We start from the raw sequence: 14,085 nt of genomic DNA on the forward strand, positions 1-14,085 counted from the left end.
AGCATTGAAGAAAAAAAAAACATACAACTTGTCCTTTGTTTTCCATTTCCCAGATGAATGACTCTTGTGAACCAATCATTTAAACTGAATCCAAAACCTATAATGCAACCAGTGTAGTCAGATTTCAGGGTGACTGATTCTTACGAACTGGTTCTTTTTAGGAAGTCAAAAACATATTGTGGATAGTGTGGCGATATGTGCTATTTATATGTTCATTCGTTCTTGTCTGTGTATTGTAAACCAATCAATATTATGATATAAAGGCCAATTATTACATTGCATTTATGCTGCTTCTAAAAGGACTGTGAAAACTGCTAAAAATATATATAAAAACAGATTAGATAATGTATTTTTGAAATCATGTAATTTTAAAACAAAATAAATTTAACTCCGATTTGTGTTCTCTATTACACTGGATGTAAAGTCATCCATAAAAGAAGTGTTGCTGAAGTGTGCAAATACTTTCTGGGGTCATTGTACACATGTAGCACTTTTGTTGGATCTGATATATATTTCTGTACAGTATTCTGACATCATAAATATGAGCTGTCTCACACACTTGCAACAAATATATCCTTAATTTATTTTCAAATGGTTATACATAACTCTTCTTCCCCTAAAAAAAAAAAATGCAATGAAAAAGAAAATACGATTTGATTTAATTTGAATTTAACCTGTTATATTTTTAAAAAACAAAGCCTGAATATGATATACCTAAGATGTGATAGTCTATGAATCCTGCTGAAATATTTCATTCAAATAGTACTAAAATAGAAGATGCTTTTTATTGGTCAACTCTCTTCACTTTCCCCCGATTCATTTACGCTGCTACATTAGAGTTGTTTCATCCGCCGCCATGCTAGCAGCTGGTGAAATGAATGTGTACCTTTAGTTTTATTTGTAAATAACAATGAGTATTTAAATCATATTCATTTATTTTCTAATGCGCACAAATGTTTAGTACATTGCAAAGTGCTCTCGCTGATCTTTGTTGATTATGGTCATGTTGTAAAGGTCTTTTTTTGTACAGCTTATGTTTTTTGATGACCTACAGGTAATAAATACTGGTGTATTAAACATGTATGAAGGATATTTCTTATATGTTTGTGAGTGTTTAATCTTTTATCCACTGTATGAAGACTGATATGATTGGCGACATGCATTAGGAATGACTCTATTAATGAAAGTCATAGGATTGGTTGTCTGGACATTCATAGGCGTTCCTCTCTCATGTGAGCGAGCGTCTGTCAGTGTCAGATGGAGCTGAGTGACCATGTGTTCACAGCGCAGAGCAGAGAAGCTTTCCCTGAACTTCACTCAGTCCCACTGAGAATTTCACCGGGATCAGAACAGCTGCAAAGGGAAGTTCAAGTCAGAAACCTACTAAATGATGATGATTGCAAGCAGTTTGACGTGTCTTATGATACTCCTCTTCATTAATGATGTAAGTACATTTAAATTTTATCATTGATTCTTATTCTTATCTTTGCTGCGGTTGTTGAACTTGCTCTTTGATGTTTTTTTCGGCTGTCTAATGTTCAGCACCACAGACAGCGACAGGCAGGAGACTCGGATCCTTAAGGAATTCATACTGTACTTTATTTCTATTGGAATTTGGCACCACTCCTAATGCGATCAATTACAAATCCTGAAAAAAAAAAATCTAATCAGATGTGGTCCAAGAATTAAATACTGTTTATGAGAGCTTTATGAAGGATGGATAATATGTTAACACTGGTATTTTTATTAATATCAAATGCTGAAATTGAACCAGGAATTTCTACAGTATTTTTATTTATTTTTTTAATTGTACTGGACTGCCTTATTATTAAAGGCAATCACACTGTGAGCTCTAAGTGTAAAATAATTCATTAGTAAATCAGGTGTTTCGTTAAATTACTCTAAATCATACTCTAAATTCCGCTATCATATATTTGTGTTTTGTGTCTCTATAGAGTTGTAACCTATTTAGAAGGTTTGATTTTTATGAATAAATTAGACATTAATTGAAATAGTTGTTGAATTGTGTTATGGAATGTTTACAAAATTCTAATCAGGTAATTCTAAATTTTAAAAGAAATTCCAAACGGAATTATCTGTAAACAGTCTTGATATTTATATATGTGTGTGTGTGTGTGTAAAATATGACAGATCTGCCTAGTTTCATTTCTGTCAGTGATACTTTAGTGGAGGAATTCTAATTTAATGGTTGATTAAGAATATCATATGAAGGAACACAGTATTGGTCATGAATGTTCAGTTTGCTGGAGTGATCAATGTCTGCTCAGAAACGTCAGCAATTTTACCCATCATGTTTTCAGATGAAAACATTTTTTTTAATTGAGAAGGTATGGACAAAACAGTCTCATGTTGTGTACTTCCAGTTGCAATTTATCATTCATAGTGCTTTTAGAGATGTTCTCCAGTATTCATTAGACCAGCACTTCTAATCAGATACTGTTAATAATGTAATATTCCAGCATGGTAAGCTGAAGAAGTAGAATTAGTATTTTGTTTTCAACTTGTGTCTCTCCAGTCTTGCCTCCTCCTCATCCTCTCTGTGTAAGGTCCAGCTCACTCCTCAGACTGAAGATCGATTTGTCTCTAATTGAAATAAGCGGCAACGTGGTGCTCGAGCTTTTTTATATAAATATATAAGTGTGACTGTAAGTGTCTGACCCCTGGAGATAAAGATCCAATATACGAATTCTGTGAAAAGAGCTATTGAGTTGATATAAGTTTCGATTTTGGGGGGCTTCCGTTTATTTCACCTGGACATGTTCAGTGGAATTGCTCTAGTGTTGCAGTAACTCTGCCTTCATCTGATTACGGCACTGTTTATGTTATTACCAATGATGCATGGAGTTAAATCACAACTTACTGATTTATTCACTAATATTCTCCCCACAATCATGGATACTTTTTTAACTTTAGTCGGACGCTGGTTTCAGAGGTAGCATCTCCCTCTGGGAATGTTTCAGATGAGTTAAAGTAAAAGTACGTCATTATTTCATCCTTGACTGGCCGACTGCACTGTACAGACAGAAAAATATATGTCTTTCTACCTGATACAGTCCTTCGAAATGCTTTCAAAGGTTTAGCATAATCATATTGTTTTATGAAAAGCAAATTTATTATTAAGAACATATATATATATATATATATATATATATATATATATATATATATTTAAAAGTATTTATATAATATGTTTACATACACTTTTTTTTTAAAGAGTTTACATTTTACATGCAAACCTTTTTCAAGCCAACTTTAAAAAAAAAAATTGTCTTGATTTTATTTGCAAGTAAATGTCTTGTTTGTCACTGTTTTTATGCTGCTGCAATTTTAGTCATAATTTGAAGAAAAATCATTCAAATGATTGCTGCGCAAGTTCCAATCTGTTTACTTGCCATTCCATCATACATCATTATACTTTAATCCAAAATGAAGGTGCTATTGTTCACACACATTATCTAATCTGGTTGCTCTATAAATCTATAAATTAGTTACTCTATAAATTTCCATTTTGGGAAATGAACTCTGAGCTGGGAACACCTTGATCTTATTTATAGCTGGAGTGTGATGGCAGTGTGGAGCTGCTGGAGACCTAATCCATTAAACCAGCTTCCTGTAAATCTGACATCGGAAAGCCATAATCCTGCCTGGAGCTGTTTGGGAAAATTGTCAGTCTTCAAATGAAGTTGATTATGTTTCACAGCATTCTGTCACTAAAGCAGCATGTCTGACTGTATTGTGTATCATAAAAAGTAATTCTGAAATGTAAATGAGGCGAACGAGATGAAAGGTTTCTGTTATATCTTTCTAAATTATCTAATCAACTCATCACTACAGGGGGCTGGAATTAGATGATTGCTGTTTTTTCTGTACTGTCACTTGTATGGATGGATGGATATGGATACTGGGTCTAATATGGATACTTTAAGCTTGTATATATCAGACACTCTTTCCCTGACTCTCCTGTAGGTCATTTTGATCTGATATTGATGGCTGAGATTCAATTACATGCACCTCTCTGACACCTTTTGAATCTCCATATTTGTTTCAGGACTGAACTTGTGCTGACCCTGATGTTGGATGTGAACTGCTCTTTAATTAAGTGACATACCATATAAAAACATAATACATCAAACAGTCATATTTGGATTATTGATCGAAGAGCTCACTTTAAAAAGCTCTCTTCTATGACAGATTTGCTGTCAATTCATTTGGAGTGAAGTCAAGGAGACATTGTCCTTCTGATATGACTTTTTTTTCATTGTCTCTTTTTGTGTGTAAAACTGCCTTTTTTGTCTCATTTTGTTGTCTCAGGTCAGATATGCCAAAGGAAATAGTCCTCTGACCACAAGGTCTCTACAACTGGACAGGCTTAAGAGGACAATAAAGCACCCATGTGCTGATTCAGATTCAAGTCCTGATGATTCTGACCAAACCCCAGCCCTCCTGTCCAGCAAACTCCAGCCATGTCCTGAGCAGGAGCTTTGGGATTGGGCTCCAAACCTGACGGAGACACACCCATCTGCCCAACAATCCAGGAAACGGGTCACAGCGAAAAGTGGAAAAGCTAAGAAGATGTTCGGCTGGGGAGATTTCCAGTGCACCGTGAAGTCCACAAGCCTCAACCTGCTCATCACTGGCAAGATCGTGGATCACGGCAATGGAACGTTCAGCGTTTATTTCCGATACAACACCACCGGAGGTGGAAACGTCTCCATAGGGCTGGTTCCTCCAAGCAAAGTGGTGGAATTTGATGCAACGACTCAACAAACCGTCCTGCACTCGGTGGAGTCGAGGATGTTTAACTGCAGGGTTGAGCATGAGAGGGTGGAGAGAGGTACTAAAAGCACACGCTGCTGGTACGACCCGTCTCATAGCTGTGACCAGGACCAAACTCACAGCCATGTCTCTTGGCTCTGCTCAAAACCATTCAAAGTCATCTGTGTCTACATATACTTCTGTAGCTTGGACTACAAACTGGTGCAGAAAGTCTGTCCAGACTATAACTACCACAGCGAGTCTCCGTACTTACCTTATGGATGATCATTTTGTCTCATAATGAAAGAGAAACTGGTACATGTATTTATTCTAAAATAATTTGGCAGGTTTCCATTTTGAACTTGTATAGGGAAAGATTACTATTTGAACATTTTGTCAAGATTCACCTAAGTAAACATGTTCTGATTTGGACATATATGCTATAGTAATAATCTGTAGTAATAATATGTATATCTTTGGATTGTGGTTGGCTTGAGTGTTACATGCGTATGTACACAAAATGCACAAAATTTCTCTCAAATATTTGCTCACAAATCTTAATCTGTGTTAGCGAGCACTTCTCCTTTGCTGAGATAATACATCCACCTCACATATCAATATGCTGATTGGATAGCATGATTATTGGACATCTGCCTTAGGCTGGCCACAATAAAAGGCCACTATAATGTGCAGTTTTACTATATTGGGGGGGGGGGGGGGGGGGGGGGTTGATCAGGTTGTTGATTGTGGCCTGTGGAGTGTTGGTCCACTCCTCTTCAAATTCTGTGTGAAGTTGCTGGATATTGACAGGAACTTTAACACACTGTCGTATACGCCGATCCAGAGCATCCCAAACATGCTCAATGGGTGACCTGTCCAGTGAGTATGCTGGCCATGCAAGAACTGGGATGTTTTCAACTTCCAAATCCTTGCATCATGGGGCCATGCATTATCATGCTGCAAAATGAGGTGATGGTCGTGGATGTAGGGCACAACAATTGGCCTCAGGATCTCGTCACAGTATCTCTGTGCATTCAAAATGCCATCAGTAAAATGCACCACCATGGGTCACTCGATCCACAACACTGACATCAGCAAACCGCTCACCCGCTCGACACCATACACACTGTCTGCCATCTGCCCTGTACAGTGAAAACCAGGATTCATCCGTGAAGAGAACACCTCTCCAAAGTGCCAGATGCCATCGAATGTGAGCATAGAGAAATGAACATAAAATTCACGGGCAACAGCTATGGTGGACATTCCTATAGTCAGCATTGCACGCTCCCTCAAAACTTGCGACATCTGTGGCATTGTGCTGTGTAATAAAACTGCACATTTTAGAGTGGCCTTTTGTTGTGGCCAGCCTAAGGCACACTTGTGCAATAATCATGCTGTCTAATTAGCATCTTGACATGCCACACCTGTGAGGTGATTGAATTATCTAGGCAAAGGAGAAGTGCTCACTAACACAAATTTAGACAGATTTTAGAACAATATTTGAGAGAAATAGGCCTTTTGTGTACATAGAAAAACTCTTACATCTTTGAGATCAGCTCATGAAAAATGGGGGAAAAAACAAAAGTGTTGCGTTTATAGTTTTGCTAAGTGTATATTAAGACAAGCATGTTTTTATTTTCAAGATAATATGGCTATTTTGTGGAAAATAAGATTGGATTAACCTGAAACCATTATATAATTTCATTATATAATAATTAAATGTTCAATTTATTTTCTTTAGTAAAGACATCCTTAGTACACGCACACTTATGAACTTCATCAGAAGTTGATCTCTGTGGCAGGTGCAGGTGAATTGTGACATTATTTCTGACAGACAGAGCAAAACTTAATGAGCCCCTGTAATTGCCTTTGCTTTGCTGAGATCGTGTGTCAACGTTTTTTGTCATTTCTCTGATGATTTAATGAAACCGCTATGAACGTGAATGTATTTGCATTACTGAATAAAATTTGATTCCATACACTGTTGGAGTCAACTACTTTTATGAAAAATGAATGTAAAATGCATGATTATCAAATATTCTACATTCCTAATATCTCGTAAATTTTTAATTCTTTCCCATTTTCCACCGATCATCTCTAAACGCACATAATCGCAAACTACTGATTAGTCAATTCTAATAAGCGCTGATAAAAGTAACAGGCACCACATGCTGCCCTATTCTTGAAAACAATTTACACCTCAGTATGCTGACAGACAAACTTTAATGGTCATTTAAAAACAGCGTAAACCTAAAGTATCAGTATCATATCATAAAATGCTTCAGAACGATCGCAGCTGCGCATTTCGAGCTAAACGGGACTCCAGCCACTCAGCGCGCTCTTGCAGTAGCACGCATGACGTCATCACTCCTTCTGCAAGTACGCGCACCCCCGCGCAGTGATACACGTATAGCGTTTCATTTTCCTATTACAGCATGTCTTAGACATCGGCAGCCGGGATCCAAGCTCATAAGGTGAGTCGCACAATAATTAAACTCATTATTATTATCATAAATAGCTCGTTTCCTGTATTGCATAATGATAGAATAGATTATTTTGGTGCGCAAAGAATGAAATCCGGATGTGAGAATCACATACAATGTTGAATATTGTGAGGGATGCTCTATGGTATTATTAATTAGGTTTAATAATAAACATAATATCTTCCTATAGAAAAATGCACGTGGGAGATAAAGAAGAAGCCATGTTCAGTGTATTATTTCTCATTTATATTGTGCAGTAATAACAAAACATTATACAGGCTTGATTATTGAATGCCTTTTTGACTTATTACCTATAAATTGTTTAACTGTATAAAATACGTGATATTGCCAGTTGTAATGGAATAATGATATTTATTTATGTAATCATTTCAGATAATCATGGAGAAAGGCAACCAGTAAGCGGAAACAATTCATTTGTAGACATTCGTTATAAAGTCTTGCACTCCAGCAAAATGAGATGCTTTCATAATTGGCTGGTCATGTTTTTTTGCAGAGCTTTTTCTCAATTTTGATCACTTTCTCCAAAATCAATAAATCATCAGTGGTCAACAAGTTCCAGCAGAAATACTGGAAAACCAAGCAAACACTGATTAAAGTGACAGGAAAGAAGGACTTCTGATGCTGATTTGGACACTAAACTGGAGGTGAGGAGCGGCCCCAATCCAAACTTTCCTCTGGGTCTGAACAAATCAAATGGTCCTGTGATGAATGTGGTTTCTCATGCTTTCCTTCAGGTGTTTCATTCAGTACAGAAAACATGCATGGAGCTCCTTAAGGTCATTGAACAGTATCAGATGAGAATCAGCTGTAAGTAAACTGGAAATTCACACGTTTCTTAATATTCATTCATCACTTGTGAAAAAGAAGTATGCTTGATTGTATTATACGTGTAGTGTACTTTATATCTTAAAAAAATAATAATAATACTGATGAAATAAAAGCTCTCTTAAGTGTACTGAAAGAGAGTACAGTACATGTAAAATTGCCATGATACTTAACACACTAAACATTTATTAGTACATTTTAAATCATTGTTTTAATAGAGTTATAAAGTTATTTTTTATTACATTTAAAGTTAATATATTTAAATGTACTAAATTGCAGTTTTATCATTACGCCTGTGTACTTACAAATATATTTAAACACATAACATGCAATGATATGTATATTTTAGTTTACTATAATCAGTTAATGTTTTGCTGGTACATTCTGCAGTACACTTTAACCATACTGCAAAGACAGTAGAAGTCATTCTTAATTAAATGATGTATAAAAATGTACTTATGTCCTGCTTAAGCACTCTTGCGATCTAACTAATTGCATATAATATTTTTCAGCAAATCGCACAGTAAATAACATGCAGTTGATAGTTTTCATGTGACATCACACCCTTACAGGAACGCCCACATGGAGGGCAAAACAAGGCTTTCTTCCACTGACCGCCAGTTACTTTTATGAGGTTTGCATGAAGTAGTAATGTAGTAAGACAACGCCAAATTTCAAGGCCAAATTCAGTATACAACTTACTGATGATGCATACTTTGTACAGACAAGCAGATGAACCCAGAATATAAATGCAATGTGCAAAGTTTAATTTGAAAGGTTTTCCCATTACAAAGAATATGCTTAATCATTTAGTGCATTGCATTCATATTCATGCCTCATTTGCTTGCCTGCATAAAGCATGCATCCTCAATAAGGTGTTTACTGAATGATCTTTTAATATCACTGTTTTAAAAGCACTTTAAGTGTTTTCACATTGAACATTTTAGAATCTCCCGCAGGTGCTTTATGTGAATTGCTAATGGCCAAAACTTGCATTTTCTTCACATATTTTTGTTTTATTCTTTTGAGAGGTGACCTAAATATTTTTGAATTGGAACAGATAGAATATTGACAGGCTTGTGCTGCAGTTCTATGGATGTCTTGCCCATCAGAAAATTATGAATGAAGGGTCTGAAAACATTAAATTCAGTTTATACTTGAAGATATTCTTTTAAAGTACATCATTTCCATAATTACTCTTTTAAAAGTATGCAATTTTTTTTTTTTTTACAAGGCAAGGGTATAGCTTTTTGCTGTACACTCTTAAAAATAATGGTTCTATATTGGCATTGATAGTTTCTGTGAAGAAACTTTAACATCCATGGAACCTTTCAAAAAGCTCTTTCAAACAGGTTCTTCATCATGGAAAATGACCCCAAAATTGTTCTTCAATGGCATTGCTACAAAAACCCCATTTGGAACCTTAATTTTTAAAAGTGTGTCATTCAAATGCTTAAAACTAAAAAGTTAGATTTCAGACGTGATTTATTATTCAAAGAAAACAGATGTATGTGGCTAAACTCTATTACCCGTTTCAGTTTTGTCCCAGGAGGAGAATGTACTGGGTCGGTTCCTGCGTTCACAGGGCTCTCAGGACAAAAGCCGTGCTGGAGGTATCATGCAAGCTACTGGGAAAGCTCTCTGCTTCTCTTCACAGCAGAGGTCTAAGCTTCTAATCAAATGCGATTGGATTGGGAATTCTCCTTCTGTAAATGGTTAATTCGTTTCTCACTGCAGATTGGCACTGCGAGGTCCGCTGGGGCGTCTGTACCAGGAGGTGGAGACATTTCGTTACCGAGCTATTTCGGACACATGGCTGATGATGCAGGATGGAGCAGTCATGGTCATGGACCCGAGTACAGAGGAGCTCTGCTCTGGATGAAGGATGTTTCTCAGGAGCTGGACCCGGACACACACAAGCAGATGGAGAAGTTACGTTAGGTCAGTCTCACCCTGGTGTGACTGCAGTGAAACCTTTTCACCAGCAGGAGGAGTACTGTGAGTGTCTTCAAATCATTCTCATCAAGCGTGGGAGGAGAATGTCTTCTAGGTTCAAGGTCTGAGATGTCACTGCTAATCTTTACCTCTTGTTTATTCTGCCTTTCTTTTACCTCATATTTTTTTACATCCCTCAGGTTCAGACTCAGGTGCGTCATACCAAGACAGGTTTGGACAAACTGAAGAATGATGTGTGCCAGAAGGTTGATCTGCTCGGAGCCAGTCGCTGTAAGCTGCTCTCATACGTCCTGACAACCTATCAGGTGCTGCTTTTCAGTTGCTTCTTTATGCTTATTTCTATTATTATGTTATTATTTTTACCTGACTAGCGAGCATTGTGAATGTGATGGATTTAGCTCAATCAATCAATCAAAGAAATCCATCTATCTGGATGTGTGTATTTACTTTCATGGCTATCATTTTGTGTTTAAACTCAAAAATAATTTGAATCAGTTTTCAGTGACATTTAAATTTGTTTTGGATTTTTTTTTTGTAGCTAAACGATATCTGATTTTCTTACATTTAAAATGTACATTTATTTATTTAGCGTAGCAAATTTTGAAAGAAAAAAAAAGTTTTTTTTTTTTTTTTTTTTTTTTTTTTTTTTTAATTACTACTTTTAATCGGCAAGGATGTATGAAATTGACCAAAAATTACTTGTAACATTACAAAAGATTTTTATTTTAAATAAATGTTCTATTGAACTATCATACTTAAATTAAATTAAAATATAAAGCAGCACAATTATTTAAGTTGTCATAATATTGCATGATCATTCATCCCGAAGCTTTTGCCTCCAATTTGTGATTAAAATAATAACTGTTAAGTTTAATAAAAACTCACCTATTCTCTTTTAGACAAACAAGCAGTGATATTACGACGCATTCCCCGCAAATCTGTTCATCTGTTGTGTCTGATACTCCAGGGTTCAGATCGAGCTGCACAGAAAAAGGTAAAGAAGAAAACGAAGGCAAAAGCAGAAGATGAGGAGACAAGTCAGAATACCCATGAAACCTAGGAGCCTCAATCGTTTTTTAGTTTGATGTGTGATATAAACTTCTAATCACGTTTGTTTTCCCTTCCAGGCTTATTTCAACTGAAGAAGAAACTCTGAGCAGTAACCTCATGCAAACAGGTAAAACTGAATTGTATCCACAAATGCACAGTAATTGAATTTATGCTTTGATCAACAGTTCAATATTGTACTTCGCATCGTACATACAGGAAATGATGACACTTTCTCTGGCGGTCAGGAGAAGGATGGCTTGAGTTTGTTGAATGAGATCCTAGGCAGCAGTTCTCTGGAGGACAGGGGTTTCTCAAGGGCATGGCGCGAGGTGTTTGGAGAAGATGATCCCATCGGCGGTAGCAGAGCAGAGACGCAGCCGCCCGAGGAGGAGCAAGCTTTCTTTCTGCCCTCCAAACTACTCGACCAGAACATGAAGGACGTACAGTCCACAGTCTCAGGTCTGCAGAAACATCTGAGCGTTGGCAGAAAGTCTGCTTCACTCTGCAGCTTATGCTGGACAAGAACTGTCCACTTAGACACGATCTTCTGTCTGAAACAGATGATACAGTAATAATAGAAACAAACTATACACTACAATTCAAAAGTTGTGGTTGGTACGATTTTTTTATGTTTTGAAAGTAAGCTTGAAAGTTTTATATTTAGTAATATTTTAAAATGTAATTTATTCCTTTGTTCAAAGCCAAATTTTCATTACCGTTCCTCCTGTCTTCGGTGTCAAACATTTACTATTATCAATGTTGAAACAATCGTGCTGTTTAATTTTTCTGTGGAAACCATGATTCTTGAATCAAATTCAAGAGAACAGATTCTTATTATTATAATTATTATTATTATTTAATCTTTTTAAACATTATTTGTTTTCTGTCACTTTTGGTCAATTTAATAACCCATTTCTACCACAGAATAAACAAAACAAAACAATTCTCACAATTGTGAAAAAAGAAAAAAGAAAAGTCTGAATCACGAGATGTAAACTCAGAATTATGAGAAATAAACTTAGAATTCCAAGGGGATAAAAGTCGGAGTTTACATTTTTTAATTCTGACTTTGAATTGCAAGAAAAAAAAGTCTGAATTGTGAGATCAAAATTCACGTACAAAAACACTTTAATTTGATCGTCTACTTTAGACATTCTGCTAACAGTAAGTAACTTTGCATCTACATGTCAACTAGCAGATGGTCAAGTATTAGTAGACTGTATGCTTAATATCTCCTAACACTAAACCTTAGTTAGTAGAATGTCTAAAGTGGACGATATAAATAAAGTGTAACCAAATTCACAGTTAATCTTTATTTTGTTTTTAATTTGGTTGCACTTTATTTTGATCGTACTTGTACTTACATCTACTTATAGTGTATTTACAGTGTATTTATCTTAGAACGTTCTGGTAATACATGTAAGGAAACTACATGGGTAGGTTCAAGGTTAGTTCCAAGTTATTACATAGTTATTGTAATTACTATAATAAGTACATAGTATGTACATGAGGAACAGGACTGTAAAATAAAGTGCTACCTGTAATTTGTTTTTGTTCTGTGGTGGAAATGGGCCTCCATGATTTAATGTGTCCTTGCTACTGTTAATATAAAAAAGTATTAATTTCTGACCCCAGACTTTTGAATGGAGGTGTACATCTACTGTAAATGCTTTTGAATGTTGTCTGTGTTACAGGTTGGACATCAGCCATTCCACAGAATATTCCTGAAAACTCTTCTGTAGCAAGTCAAATCTCTTCCAAATCTGCAGTGAAAGGCAAATACGGTAAGAGCTATTTATAGTATGTCAGGCATGTGCAGTATTAAGAGTGTAAACAGAGAGAAGTTCAAATAATAAAAATAAAATTATAAATAAAATCGATTGACCACATTGCAGACCCAATATTTACACCCCTAACTTTAGCTAGTATTTTTGTATATATTGCAATGCATCTTTAAAGTGCAACAAACAAATAAGTGATTTTTAAATTTTTTTTGCATTATAGATTCTTCCAAAGATCTCTCTGCTTGGTTCAATCTGTTTGCCGATCTGGATCCGCTGTCAAACCCTTTCTTTCCTTTTCCTTGTATTGTCAAGGCGGTTTGAATTGCAATAACAATGTGGATTTTCTTGTATTACATAACTATATATTCTGACACATTATCATTATCAGCATCAGTAAGGAGTTTGGGTTTGCTTATTGTGACATTGCATGATTTCAGATTTTTTTTTTGTTATTTATTTTAAACGTTGCCTTGATCAGTTAAGTGTTTTTGCAAAGGTTAAGTAGTTCAATTCTGTGTTTTGTCTTATTTTAGTGCCGTCAACTAAAACTAATGCTGCATTTTGGAAGCCTTAAAAATGAGAGGAGTTTATTATAGTCTTTCAGTTTATTTATTTTAATGAATATTATATATTATATTATCTTATATAAGCAGCTGTTAATAGGTCAAGGTATGCATCCATTTAAGATGTATGTTAATGTTGTATGAAGCAACTGTGCTCACTGTTTACAGGCTTGTTTCAGGAAGAAATTTTTTTGGAAACACATTTGTGACCCAGGAGCACAAAAGCAGTGATAAGTCGCTGGGGTATATTTGTAACAATATCCAAAAGTACATTGTACTAAAAATTATAGATTTTTCCTTTATGCCAAAAATAATTAGGATATTAAAGATCATGTTCCATGAAGATATTGTGTAAATTTCCTACTGTAAATATATCAAAATTTACATTGTGATTAGTAATATGCATTGCTAAGGACTTCATTTGCAAAACTTTAAAGCGATTTTCTCAGTATCTAGATTTTTTGCATCCTCAGATTCCAGATGTTTTTAAATTGTAGTTGTATCTCAGCCGAATCTTGTCCGATCCTTATAAACAATACATCAATGTAAAGATGATGAATATATCTCAGTTTCAAGAAACTGACCTTTATGACTGGTTTTGTGGTCTAGGGTCACACATATAATAAA

The 14,085-nt window shown here is 35.5% G+C and overlaps 1 protein-coding gene and 1 pseudogene across 1 annotated transcript; both read left to right on the top strand.

The window, feature by feature from the left end:
- The first annotated feature begins 1,257 nt into the window (after positions 1 to 1,257).
- Positions 1,258 to 5,479, top strand: LOC113059594 (neurexophilin-1-like). Its single transcript, XM_026228148.1, has 2 exons — positions 1,258 to 1,371; positions 4,333 to 5,479. Exons 1-2 carry the CDS (start codon positions 1,258 to 1,260, stop codon positions 5,059 to 5,061), a joined length of 843 nt encoding a protein of 280 aa, XP_026083933.1. The 3' UTR covers positions 5,062 to 5,479.
- Positions 5,480 to 7,131: 1,652 nt separating this feature from the next.
- LOC113059595 (islet cell autoantigen 1-like) lies at positions 7,132 to 13,764 on the top strand (annotated as a pseudogene).
- Positions 13,765 to 14,085: the final 321 nt, after the last annotated feature.

This window comes from Carassius auratus, chromosome 41, assembly GCF_003368295.1.
Source record: "Carassius auratus strain Wakin chromosome 41, ASM336829v1, whole genome shotgun sequence".
NCBI classification, from domain to species: Eukaryota; Metazoa; Chordata; class Actinopteri; order Cypriniformes; family Cyprinidae; genus Carassius; species Carassius auratus.